The 14,420-nt window shown below is 38.2% G+C and overlaps 1 protein-coding gene across 6 annotated transcripts in view; it reads right to left on the bottom strand.

Moving 5' to 3' along the window:
- CDK12 (cyclin dependent kinase 12) overlaps window positions 1–14,420 on the bottom strand; it is a 63,432-nt gene that overhangs the window by 24,489 nt on the left and 24,523 nt on the right. For all 6 annotated transcript variants that reach the window (XR_014291806.1, XR_014291807.1, XR_014291808.1 and 3 more), the window contains exons 9-13: window positions 8,768–8,845; window positions 7,382–7,498; window positions 6,772–6,903; window positions 4,772–4,983; window positions 3,234–3,686 (exon numbers count right to left, since the gene is read on the bottom strand). Coding sequence is in view for 3 of the 6 variants with exons in the window: in XM_082602687.1 (XP_082458813.1) it covers window positions 3,234–3,686; window positions 4,772–4,983; window positions 6,772–6,903; window positions 7,382–7,498; window positions 8,768–8,845 (992 nt within the window). In the remaining 3 variants the exon portion in view is untranslated. The remainder of the gene's footprint in view (window positions 1–3,233; window positions 3,687–4,771; window positions 4,984–6,771; window positions 6,904–7,381; window positions 7,499–8,767; window positions 8,846–14,420) is intronic.

Genomic DNA, 14,420 nt, shown 5'->3' with positions numbered 1-14,420 from the left:
TTTCCCCATAATCACATTCTGAAGAATAGGATATTAACCACCATACTGTCATTCAGTTTCCTTTGTTACAGTAATTATAAAAAATCACTATAGCAATGTCATGCAGAATGGGATGTTGATAAACATCTGTTTATCTTGGAGACAGTGACAAGAAACGAGTATTTAGAAATGTATTGAACTAATACTACACTCTGTCTTTCCAAAGATCTTACTAGAACCACTCCCTAAAGTTTTTGTCACCCACCGCTGGATTACTTTGCCTAACCATGGCAATCATTGTCTGATAATGAACTCCTGACAAGGCAAGAGACTAGAAATGTACAATGGCGTGAGTTTGAGGACACACAAAACCAAGTACAATCAGAACTGTGACTTTAGAGAGTTGGGAGTCATCCTGCTGAAGAAAAGACTTAAAGTTTTGGGATATCTTTCAAATGATTGATTTTTCTGTTCCCTATGGAAGCATATTTTTAAATGTCCATATAATCAATTCTTTATTATTATCTGAGATAGTGATATAAAGTCATTACTCAGGCAAGCCAAAAGTAGTTTTTATAGTTACTAGGTATTTTGGTTGTATATTTACCACAATTGTATTTTGCAAAAACAATCAGGAAAGTAAGCATGCCCTTAGCGTGCAGATAAAAGTACTCTGAAAACACTACAAAACTTTTGAGCAGTAGGAGGATAAGGTCGGTGTGTAACATATAAGTAGGGTGACCAAGAATCCCAATTTGCCTGGGACTGAGGGGGTTCCCAGGTTGCTAACTTTCAGTTTTAAAACCAGGACAGTACTGGGACAAGATGGTCATCCTATACACAATACGCACCCAAGTTACTTGTTAACAGACTGGCTGGTTGACTAGGTGGTAGAGAAAACTGAATTAAAGGACAAAAAAATTAGCTGTAGAAAACTCACAACTTGAAAAGTAGACATCCAGAAAAAGGAGAGCTAACTGGACTACAAACATCTATAGATTTCAGAGCTTTTTGCCGTGAACACTACATATCTCACTACATAAGAACATCAATCACAGTACCAGTTATTTTTTAAAGTATTTTTGGTCTGTACATGAAATGGAACACCAGTTTTTTTGTTTGTTTGTTTGTTTAATACTAAGGGCAAACAACTTTAAAAATGCCTAACTGCAAAAATGGACAAAGCTACACTTATTTTCTTCCATCTATACTACTTTTCATATTTGCCTTTTATGTAAATAGCCTAGTTGTGTTTCAACAGAACTAATTCTTGAGCTCACATTCTTTCACATGTATGAGAGGATGAAAACTATTTCAAAATAGCAAAGGCAGATGGATTGTAAAGAACTATTAAAGGTTAATAAAACGTCTTAAGAGAATTAAAAGTAAAGATCACATTAAAAAAACATACTGTTATAAGAGTCAAAGTATTAACAATATTGCCAATCCTTAACAGCCTGTACCGATGGCGGGAGGGATTAATGAAATACACAAATAACTTAAAACTTCATTTTACTCATTAGATTTCAACCAAAACCCTTTCCCAACGAGTACAGAATAGCTAAACAGTAGCCAAAGTGATAGATTTTTACCTTCTCTGGCTAACTCAGTCTGCCCTCTGGTGGAAGTGCTAATGAACACTAAAATGGCCAAATGAGAGGTAGCAGGGGAGAAACTAGAACATAGAAACATCGGAGAGACACCAACGGGATAATCCAAAAGTGACTGTATTCACTAGGAATGGCATTTCTACTCTCCTCTGAAAAGTAAATCCAACAATTTCTGGCCATGAGCCAGGCCTTAATTTTAGTTCAATTTCACCATTTGGCTGATAGCCTGTTGACTCAATTACTGGGCGAATTTCTTTCAATCACTATGCCATTGAACTTGAACAACTTCTTTCACATATTTTGATTATAGTTGAATTTTTTTTTTTTGGTTGGGGGGTGGGTGGTGGTGCAAGGAAGGAAGGTATGAGAGATGAGACAAAAAGACCTACTTTAATTCTAGATTTGCTTTCTCTGTTATTCCACGTCCTAGAGTCTCTTAAAAAAACTGGAATTGTTATGGCATAATAGCAAAGTGAATTAAGAAACACATTAAAAAGAAACACATTAACAAAGTACAGGAATTCTAGGTTCTGCCTCTGCCAATAATACGATTTCAGCAGTGGGACCATAGGCAAGCTTATTTAAACTCCCTGGATTGCAGTTTCCCTATCTATAAAGTAAGGGGGTAATTTTATTTATGTTACCTTCTGTTTTTTTTTTAACTTTACATATGATAAATAGTTTATATATTTGACCTTGTACTAGTGGAAATAAGGCATATATTCTCCATACCAACCCATATGAAATGTGAATGCAACAGCCTAAAAGTTGAAGGTTAGTGTACCCCATCAGACCTTGTACATCTTCTCATTCCCCAATTCATGGGGTCTTCATGGACAGCAAAAATTTCCAAGGAGTTGGAATCACTTTCAGATAAGTAAAGATTTTGCAAGTAAAGACTGTGAATCAGAATTCATTAGAAAATTTAAACTTCTTTTCCCTCTAATAAATTGTATGCTGTGGTCATGTGAGATCAAGGTATACATATTTCCTTTTTTCAGATTTTTTTTTTTTAATATAATGCTCAATTCCTAATCTGGGGTCCATTTAATTATCTCTTTCAGGAACACAGATTTAAAGGAATCATTTTTATATGCTATTTTTTGGAAAGGAAATGTACTTTGTTAATTACCTGCTTAGAAATCTCAAATTATTCTTCAGGAGATTAACAATGATATCTTATTAGGGCTTTCTTGACTGTATGTTTCTGGCGAGACTCTGGTATCTAGCGTCCACTATACTAGAGTACAATTGACTATTTGTACAATCTGATAATGGTTTGTTTGGAAGGCAGATTTTCAAGTGCCAATACTAGCTGGCCACCACACACACAGTGGTTCAAGATACATCACTAGCTACAGTTGTGGTTTCCTTGTGTGAGAACACAGGGCCTTTACTTACCTACTTCCTAGGAAATGGAAAGATGGAAAAACCATCAGTATATGAAAGGTGCTTTAAGAAGCTCTGAGACTTAAATAAAAGAAGCTGGGCAAGATGTACATCATTTGGTGCTATGTTCTCCTGTAGACTAGGTGACAGAAAGACTGAAACCGAGGCCACTGATGTGAAAAAGAAAATGTTAGAGATTTCTTAAGAGGATCAACAGCACCTGAGCTCAATGAGATTCATGACCGGTCTGTTTACCTGCTGCCTCCTCCTGTGGCATTGTGGGAGTTCTTCGGGGCCCCTGTGGCCCACTGTTCTTGTCACTGTTGTTTTCCTCCAGGTTGCCTGCTGGCTCCTGGGTTTTCATTAGTTGACTCAAGAGAACTGCCAACATATTCTGCATGTCAGCTGGTGTGCTTGAAGCTTCAGGGGTTGTCTGTTCTGCTGAAGGTTGGACCACTGGGGCAGGGGGTGCCTCCTTCAAAGATTCCTCTGGGGCCGTGGGCTCTGAGTCCTGCTGGTGGGAAGTGGCTTCTGTTAGGGCACTGATGGATTGGTTCAGGGCCTCCAGCTGCTGCTGTATCTCTGGATTGGAGTGGATGTTAAGCAGCTGCGCCATTTGAGGAATACTCAGGTCAGTTTGGCTCTGGAGCAGGTTCAATAACACTGCCAATTCACTTTGATTCAACTGCTGTGTGATGTCACCGAGGCCTGTGGAGAGACAGTGGAACCAATATAAGAGGATGAGGCAAGGCAAGGACCTTTGCCTTCTTTAATTGGCAATAGCAACTTACAATATCCAGTGAATGAAGTTTCATTTTGAATGTCTCATTTTTCATTCCTCCAACTGTCATGACACATTTGTTATTCTTTATATTTTCACTTAAAAATACAGGGACTAATTAAAACATCTCTGTATTGTGAGTAAAAGTGACTTCATTTTATCTATATTCTTCAAGGTCAGTGATTTTCAACCCTTACTGTACATCAGAATAGGAGAGGTTTTTTGTTTGTTTGTCTTTTTGTTTTTTTTAATATCTTTATTAGAGTATAATTGCTTTACAATGAGAATAGGGGAGATTTTAAAATTCAGAAGCCTCAGGTCCCATCCCTAGAGATCTGGCAATTGTTTGGAGGTGTTTATATTTAAAGCTTTTTAGATGATTCTAATGTGCCGCCAGCATTGAAAACCACTGTTTTAAGTGGACAAGGAAGGAAAAATGAGCCAAGGAAGGAACAGCTGTAGTTCAGAAAAAATGGTTGCACCACAGGAGAGCTACCTTGTTGTTTATAATAATTCATTATTATACAGTTTTTGATATATTTAGATCGAATAAGAGGCTACAGAACTAACTACATTTAGCAATTGTGGCTTAACATGATTAAATTCTAAGAAGGTCTTAACAAATCTAACATAAACAGGGCTCCAGTTATATTAGGGAGCCATGGGTAAACTAATCTTAAATTAAAACACACACACACAGGGCTTTCCTGGTGGCGCAGTGGTTGGGAGTCCGCCTGCCGATGCAGGGGACACGGGTTCATGCCCCGGTCCGGGAAGATCCCACGTGCCGTGGAGCGGCTGGGCCTGTGAGACATGGCCGCTGGGCCTGCGTGTCCGGAGCCTGTGCTCCGCAACGGGAGAGGCCACAACAGTGAGAGGCCCGCGTACCGCAAAAACAAAAACAAAAACAAAAACCACACGCAAACACACACACCCTTGCACTTGACCTTCAAGCTCTGCCCAGTGCTTAGTAAAAGCACAACGGCTCTATCCCAGCACTGCCAGCACTGACCTATGGTGTCCCCGGCCCCAGGCTCCACCTTGCCAGGAGCAGGCTGAGGCGGTGCTGGGCTGCTGTTCTTCACAGGCTCAGCACTTGTCCCTGAGATAGTTTCTTTCCGAGAGGCTTTGGGTGGAGGTGGCTCTTCTACCAAAACACCGCTTTGTCGCTGCCGTCGCCGTTTCTTACTCCATAATTCATGGCAATCCTGCCAGTGGGGGAGGCTGGAAAAAGACAAAAGAAATGTGTGTGGGAATGCAGTAGTGACTGAATGGAGGAACAAGAGATTAAAATGGGAAGGCAGGGGCTTCCCTGGTGGCGCAGTGGTTAAGAATCTACCTGCCAACGCAGGGGACACGCTGGGTTCGAGCCCTGGTCCGGGAAGATCCCACATGCCGTGAAGCAACTAAACCCATGTGACACAACTACTGAGCCCGCGCTGTAGAACCCGCAAGCCACAACTACTGAAGTCCGTGCGCCTAGAGCCTGTGCTCTGCAACAAGAGGAGCCACTGCAATGAGCAGCCCACAACCGCAACAAAGAGTAGCCCCCGCTCCCCGCAACTAAAGAAAGCCCACGCACAGCAATGAAGACCCAACGCAGCCAAAAATAAATAAATAAAATAAAATGGGAAGGTAAAGAGCAAGGGGAAATAGAAAGGATAAGGAAAACATAAAAATAACCAGAAAAGTTAGTAAACAGATAGTAGCAATGTAAACAGAATCATGGCATATGGTAGTCTGAGAAACTAAAATTCCAAAAGCCCAAAGAATTTCTTTCTACAGTGAGAAATGAAGATCTTGCTAATACCAGAGACACACTTGCTATATAAATGCCCATATTCCAGTCAAACAGTTAAGTTTTATAACTATTCTTGCTTGGCATAACAAAAATAAAGGAGACCTTTATTGGTCAAGTTTCAGTTGGGAATAAATAGAACAGAGGTGACTGCCTTGTTAATATCTACAAAAAGTCCAGGCAAGGTGGTAATTTAAATCTTGGAACCACATGAGCATATCATGATTAAATCACCTCTGTGTAAAATCGATTTATGTATTACTTGGTCTGTAACGACCAAAAAACTGGTTCTTTCTTCTTTATGCCCACTGAATTTCATGACTGGATATTTTCATTTGTGAGGTTTATTAGTATATTTTAATATATTTCCAGACTTTCCTATACTCAATAAATTCCAGTAAGTCAAACCTTACCACAATAAAGATTATCATAGCCAAAATTTCTCTATAACAAGTTTCCAATTTTTACTAAAAAGCTTACATATTTCAATCACATTCAATGTATCAAAATTCAAACACAATAAATGAATTCAAACATTTCTTTGGATTATCAGATTTGTAGATATTACCTGTTCGTGTACTAACATCTCATACATTTAAGATGCACAGTATTTCTATAAGAAAGAAATGCCCAAAAACTCTGACATGAAAGCTATAATGCTGTCAGTGAGAGTCAAAGATTTTTATCTATCAGAATGTGAGATGTGAGTGTAGAACCTTTGAGGATCTCATACAATACAGGAAATTAATAAGATTCTGATGGAAGAAAGACACATTCATAGACCATATTTTTTATATCAAAATTCAGGACATATGGCTTGATAATGAGACAAACTATTTAAAATTAGGACTGTCCTTGCACGTGTGGGATAACATGGTCACCGCAGATATAGGGAATTAAAAAAGATTAAATGGTTAAAAAGCAAAAATTAGAAGGAATACTTTCAAAGAGGTTATATAGAGCAATATGCTGGGGATCCAGGGACAAAAGAAGATAGCATGAGTCTAGTTAGAACAAATATCATATCTAAATCTATTCCTTGTTTAAGAAAAAAACATAAAGCAATAAACTTCTTATCAACCATAATACTCAAGGACACCTCTCTATTTGGTTGGCCACTGCAGTTCCTTTTTTAAAAAACCTATTATTTTGAGTTTCTCATCTCCTGAAGCCTTGGGAAGGTTTAGGGTCACTACATGGCCACCAGCACTTACTCTGGAGGATCCATTTTGCTGAGCTCGACATCTTTAAGGAAATCACTCTGTAGGGTCTGTTCAGCTGTACAACGTTTGCTAGGATCTAACGTCAGCATGTGGTCCAGTAAATCAAGTGCTGCTGAGGGAATGCTGTGAAAAGGAAGAGAGAAAGAATGAGTTCACAATGACCCCACAGTTCTTATACCGGTAAGCTTATGTCAAAGGTCTCTGAATTTCCACCTCCATGTAAAACTATGGGAAGGGAGTTGGAACCTGGCTAAACAAGCAAGCAGATTTACTTCCACAAAGGATTCAAGAAATGCAACAGTAATACAGGTAGAAAACATGAAGCCAGCAGTTTTATTCTTTTTGTTTTAGGAAGATCAAAAGGACTATGAGAAAACTTGTATATCATTCAAAATAAAATGGTTTTCTATCAGCTAAAGCCTTCATATGAGAAAATTACAAAAGGGCTATGATAAAACTCATACTGCTGAAAAATAAAATGTTTTCCTATTGTGTGTTTTCATAATAAATTGGGACAGCACTAACTCCCTAGGACAGGAAAAAGTCAAGTCCAAACAACAGCCAAACACGGAAACTAGATGTACACATCTGTCAAACTCACAAAGAGAATTCTTCTCGTAGGCGCCTTCTATATTGCTTCTTCGGTTTCATTGTATTGAAGTAGGGCAGCTTGATAACATCAGGCCACACAGCTGGACAAGGGCTACCACAGAGTCGACTGAAAACAAAGCAAAAAGCAAGAACAAGGAAGTGAGTGAGTCAGCATCATAAATTCTGGAGATTCTAGACGCAGAAATTATTACCTCCTCAGGTCTGGGGGATTTTGGCTTATTAAGTTAAAAGGCATGCAGAGAGGTAAAACCTGATCGCACTGCTTTAAGGACAGAAGGAACAGGACAGAAAAACTGGTTACACGATAGTGAAGAGAAAATACTGGCACAACAGTCCAAACTGATCCACAGATTTGGTTTTGTAAAACATGTTCTTAATCCTCCACATAGGTTTCAACTACCAATTTTGTTCTGTTCAGTTAATATTAATTTCAAAGAGCTGAGCTGGTCCTATAATGTTCCTAAAAGGGAAAACTAGCAGAAGAGAGCCTAAGATTGGAATCTGATGGAAAACTGAATTTACTGCATAACACATGAGTTACACACCACCTTTAAAAAAAAGTCTACATTAGGGCTTCCCTGGTGGTGCAGTGGTTGAGAGTCCGCCTGCCGATGCAGGGGACACAGGTTCGTGCCCCGGTCCGGGAAGATCCCACATGCCGCGGAGCGGCTGGGCCCGTGAGCCATGGCCGCTGAGCCTGCGCGTCCGGAGCCTGCGCGTCCGGAGCCTGTGCTCCGCAACGGGAGAGGCCACAACAGTGATAGGCCCGTGTACCGCAAAAAAAAAAAAAAAAAAAAGTCTACATTAGCCTGTCGTATTCTTCCCCTTAATCTTATTGAAAAGAAATAATAATAAAAAAAAAAACGAAAAACAAAACTCAAATTCCATCCCAACCCCAGACCTTCCCAAAATCCTCTATTATAGGCTCCCTTTTATAATTATCTGTTTACCTGATGCATCACTTACTAAACTCTGACTTCTTTGAAGGCAGGGACCTATCTTATTTATCTCTGAATCCTAAAGTTTAACAGAGATAGGAATTTATTATAGAACAGGCTCAACTAATGTTTGCTGGATAAAGTTGATCTTAATCTAACCTAAGTAAGAATGGAACAACTATCCTGAAAACAGCATGCTTTTATATGAAGAACTAATAAAAAAAAATGCAAAGAAAGACCTAAGAAGTAGGTGGAATACAACTTCTTTCCATATACAACCCATGACAAAATATATGGTAAACCTGATTGAGTGAAGAGAAACTTACGTAGACATAAGGAGCATAAACTCACTTAGTAGAATGACTGAAAAGTGTTAGAAATTAGAGGATGAGAATACCTATCACCCTTGGGCACTCAGAGCACATGCACAGCTGTACCTGATCAGTTCTAGCTGAGCCAGTTCCAGATTGGCTTGAAAAATTGGCTTCTTTGTGAACAGTTCCCCAAGGATGCATCTAGAAAGAATAAAATTGAGAGGTCAGAAGAGAAATCCCTGGAGCCTATTTAAAATGTGTCTCAATAAACTTTTATAGTATATCAGACTGTATCTGATATACTAAATAAGCCCAAAACTCAGGGTCTGAGTTTCATAAAAGAAAATATTTCTTGCAGTGAAAATAGTACAAAGGATTTGCTGGTAGATCAAACTTTCGCCACCTATAAAGGACAGTCTATAAGCAGAAAAAAAGGAGTCAAGAAGCCTTTTCTATCAATTCCACTGTAAATTTAGGAAATAACTAAACACTGAAAAAACACAGACTTCAATTTTACAAAGATGCTCAGCAGTTTCAATAAAAAGAATATTAGCCTTTTTCATTCATCTGCTCTGCAGAATGTGCACTGTGTACATGTACAGGCCTCTTGGCACTGTATTTGTAAAGAAAAGTTTATTGTCATCAGTCAGGCTCAGTTTCAATAGGACTTTCAAACATATTATGCTTAAACACTTTTACCATTTTGAAAAGGCCTTTCAAAACTATATTGACATATTTACAGTCTCCAAGTATCTCTCCACAAATTACTTAATTACAAGAGGAAAACTGATAACTATTTAATGTGGAAAAAAGACAACACCTTAACCAAGTGACCAAAATTAACATCATCAGTAAGAGGCAAACAGGGTTCATGTAAGTACAAATGTAATACCTTAAAAAAAAACACTTATGAAATAAAAAAGAATGAAATTCTGCCATTTGCAACAACATGGATGGAACTAGAGGGTATTATGCTTAGTGAAATAAGTCAGAGAAAGACAAATACTGTATGTTATCATTAATATGTAGAATCTAAAAAATAAAACAAATGAATGAATATAACAAAACAGAAATAGACTCACAGATAGAGGGAAAAAACTAGTGGTTACCAGTGGGGAGAGGGACTTGGAGAAGGTCAAGATAGGGGTAGGGGATTAAGAGCTACAAACTACTATGTATAAAACAAATAAGCTACAAGGATATATTGTACAGTACAGGGAATATAATCCATATTTTACAGTAACTTTAAATGAAACATAATGAACAAAAATTCTGAATCCCTATGTTGTACACCTGAAACTAATATTATAAATCAACTAAACTTAAAAAAGAACACTTGGGCCTCCCTGGTGGCGCAGTGTTGAGAGTCCGCCTGCCGATGCAAGGGATACGGGTTCGTGTCCTGGTCCGGGAGGATCCCACATGCCGCGGAGCGGCTGGGCCCGTGAGCCATGGCCGCTGAGCCTGCGCATCCGGAGCCTGTGCTCCGCAATGGGAGAGGCCACAACAGTGAGAGGCCCGTGTACCGCAAAAAAAAAAAAAAAAAAAAAAGAACACTTATGGAATATTCCATCCAAAATCAAAACCAAAAAAAGGCTAAGGAACTGTTCCAGATTAAAGAATGAAAACTAAATGTAGTATATGATAATGGACTGGATCCTCTATCAGGTGAAGTATTGTTTCCAGGACATTATGAGGGTACCGACAAAATCAGAGTATGGAATGTAGGTTAAAGTACTCTATTAAATATACTGTATCAATGTTAAATTCCCTGAATTTGATAATTATATTGTGATTATAAGAGAATAGCTTTGTTCTTAGGAAACGTACATTAAATATTAAGAGGGAAAGGAGCATGATACATAGAACTACTTTCAAATAGTTCTGGAAAAACATATATGGTATACCTATATAAACGCACATTTTATTCTATGTATATATTGTACATTGTATTATATATAAGTACATATATATAATACATATACATACCACATAATATATACATACGTGAATATAAAAGGAAATGTGGCAAGATATTAAAAATTAGCGAATCTAACACAAATGATCTCAAAATAATTAATGCTGAGTAAAGGATGCCATAGGGGAAGGGCTTCCCTGGTGGGGCAGTGGTTGAGAGTCCGCCTGCCGATGCAGGGGACACAGGTTTGTGCCCCGGTCTGGGAAGATCCCACATGCCGCAGAGCGGCTAGGCCCGTGAGCCATGGCCGCTGAGCCTGCGCGTCCGGGGCCTGTGCTCCGCAACGGGAGAGGCCACAACAGTGAGAGGCCCACGTACCGCAAAAAAAAAAAAAAAAAAAAAAAGATGCCATAGGGGAAAAAGAGCATATATAGTATGATTCTGTTTACATAAAATTCTAGAAATGGAAATCAATCTAAAGTGAGAGCAGAACAGTGGTTGCCTGGGAATGGGATGGTATGGACAGTAAAGAGAGACTACAAAGGAGCACATGGAAAATTTTGGAGGTGACCTTGGTGATGGTTTCACTGGTGTATATAAATAATATGTCAAAACTTAAATTATACACTTTGAATATATGCAGTTTATTGTAAATCTCAATTGAAAGGTTAAAAAAAATCAGTGAATCTGGATAAAGGTTATACTAAAGTTCTTTGTACTATTCTAGCATCTTTTCTGTACATTTAAAATTATTTCAAAATAAATTTAAAACATGAAAAAAATTACACGAATACTCTATACTTTTTTGTATGCCTGAATTTTTTTTTTTTCAAAAAGTGGGGAAGAAAAAAGTGAACAAATCTCTTCTAACCTGTGCTCTTAAATGAGATTAATTTACAAATATTCCCAAAACCAGTGTTTTCAGTCAGCCCTCTGTATCCATAGGTTCCTATCCACAGATTCAACCAACCATGGATTGAAAATATTTAGAAAAAAAATTCCAGAAAGTTCCAAAAAGCAAAACTTAAATTTGCCACACTGGCAACTATTTACACAGCATTTACATTGTATTTACAACTATTTATGCAGGATTTACATTGTATTAGGTATTATAAGTAATCAGAGATGACTGAGAGTATACTGGAGGATATGTGGGAGGGTGTGTGTAGGTTATATGCAAACACTACACCATTTAATATAACAGACTTGAGCCATCCCCACGTTTTGGATGCAGGGGGTCCCGGAACCAATCCTCCTGTGGATACAGAGGGACAACTGTATATAGTTTAACTTTGAAATTCTTTAGCTTGACAGAATTTGAGAAAGCAAACAAACCCAGCTTTTAAAGTTATTAGCACTTTTTAGTATTTGTTGACTTCAAATTCTTATTTCCAATATTCTCACAAACCTTATCCAAAGAAAGAAAAGTATAAGTAAAATTTAATTGTTTCTAATACTGACTGCCAAATCAAATTCCAAATACAGTGTTATCACAACATGTAAAATAAAACACAGAAAGAACAAACCCAGATGAGTTTTCAGACTCTAGGTATCATGTGTTGTACTAGTCTTTCTGGTTTCTCCCCTGATTTTCAAACTGAACTGCTCCATCAATTAATTCTGTCAAGAACATCCCACAAAAATATCTTCAGAGAGACTACCATGGATCACCAAAGCAGTAAGTGCACAACAAAAGTCAAGCAAAATCTCAATTCAATGAGTCACTGAGCTTTAAAGAAAGTATAATTTTCTGTAATTTTAATTTCCAATTGTGTTTTATTTCAGTTTCCAGTCCTTTGGTGGGGAAGACATCATTATGTAATCAACACTTTGCTACTGCACTGATGTAGCAGGTTGCACAGAAATAGTACCAACAGAGCTATGAACTTTCCCTGTGCATCTTAATGGGGCATTAACTTTAGAGCCTAGTTGTGACAATTTAAATGCTAATACTGTTAGAGCAAAGAGTCCAGAACATAAACACGCCCAGCTTGAGTCAGTAAAATTTAACTAAAGCTTCATTTGAATTGGGTAGGCTACTACAGAAATTATGCTCTTTCTCCATCACCCTTTTGAATTTTGAAATAAAAGCCCTATACTGCTCCTTTTAAAGAATGACATTAACAGAGGAGAGAAAATGGAAAAAAGTGATATGCTCCACTGGGAAGTATGTGTGTCAGAATCCTGAAGTATGGAGGTCAAGGTCAGTGTGCATACGTAAATCATACAGTGTAAGAAACAATTAACTAGGGGACTTCCCTCGTGGCGCAGTGGTTAAGAACCCGCCTGCCAATGCAGGGGACACGGGTTCGAGTCCTGGTCCGGGAAGATCCCACATGCCGCGGAGTCACTAAGCCCATGCGCCACAACTACTAAGCCTGTGCTCTAGAGACTGCAATCCACAACTACTGAAGCCCGTGCCTAGAGCCCGTGCTCTACAACAAGAGAAGCCACCGCAATGGAAGCCTGCACATGGCAACAAAGAGTAGCCCCTGCTTGCCTCAACTAGAGAAAGCCCACGTGCAGCAACGAAGACCCAACGCAGCCAAAAATAAATAAATTAAATTAATTTATATATTAAAAAAAATGAAACAACTAACACAGCCCATTTAAAATGTCTATGCCCCTAACTTACAAATTGTGGCCTCTAAGTATCATTTTGTACTAAAAGGAACTAAGACTCCTTAGAGAAATGGCCAATTCCAGGTCTGTAGCAGGAAATGAACAGGATGAGCCTAGAATCAGAAAACAATGAAGGCTATCAAAGACTAATATGGTTGAGTCAAAAGGTCCCAAGAATTAACCTGCATAAACTCCCACTGACCAAAGACTGGACAGTTTGAAGAAGAATGAGGATGATAACTACAATGAATTAAAACATGTCAAATTTGTTTAAATCCATGAGTTCATAATGAAACTAAAAAACAAACCCCAAATAACTTCTCTTTGGCCATCTTTGGAGGATAATAGTAAGCCATCTCATTATTTTGAAAACTGGTAAATAAAATGAAGAAGTCAACCTTTAATTAAACCTTTTCAATTTTTTTTTTTTGGCTGTGCCACGAAGCTTGTGGAATCTTAGTTCCCCTTCCAGGGATCAAACCCAGGCCCTAAGGAGTGAAAGCATGGGGTCCTAACCACTGCACCACCAGGGAATTCCCTAATTAAACCTTTTCTGTATCATTTGTACCCAAGGGTAGCCAAATAGATAAACTGTCTTTATTTCAAGAAAGAATAAAATGATTAGAATATCGTATCACAAAACAACCACAAATGGATTGATGGATGTGGATCATTAATAGCTAATAACATTTCAAAAAGAGACAATTACATATTATATAAAGTGGTGTGTGTCTGTGTAAATCTGCTCCAATAGGGATGAATATTTTATTAGACATTGTTTAGAACTGCTTGTATAAGAGGATAATAAAAAGTAGACTAATTTGTAATGGATTTTTTAAATTGTTTTTAAGTTCTCTACAGACAATGTATCCAGTTATTGCCTGTACTATGGGCAGAGGCTCCCACTGCTTCCTACCCCCAACTGTGATGTACAAGTGACTATGTAATCTGTCAGAAGTACTCAAAACCACCTGTAAAATAGTTTCAGGGTCAGTGGGTGTTGGGAATCAAACCTGAATTCACCTACAATTTACAGGAAATAAAAAAAATAAGAGAACCATGCTAAAAGATCACCATGAGAATGCAACCAGCAAAGTCCAGATTATGGGAAATTCTGTAGGACAAATGACCCAGTTTCTTCTAAAAAAAATTGTAAGAGGGGGGAAAAAATCCTAAGAGAGATGGAGGGGGAATCTATAATTAAAAGACTTGAGATAATCAATTACAATCTATGAG

The sequence above is a fragment of the Mesoplodon mirus genome (genome assembly GCF_964341445.2).
Source record: "Mesoplodon mirus genome assembly, chromosome: 18".
Taxonomy (NCBI): Eukaryota; Metazoa; Chordata; class Mammalia; order Artiodactyla; family Ziphiidae; genus Mesoplodon; species Mesoplodon mirus.
Note: the sequence above shows the minus strand (reverse complement) of the source record. Positions and strands in the feature narration are given on the sequence as shown.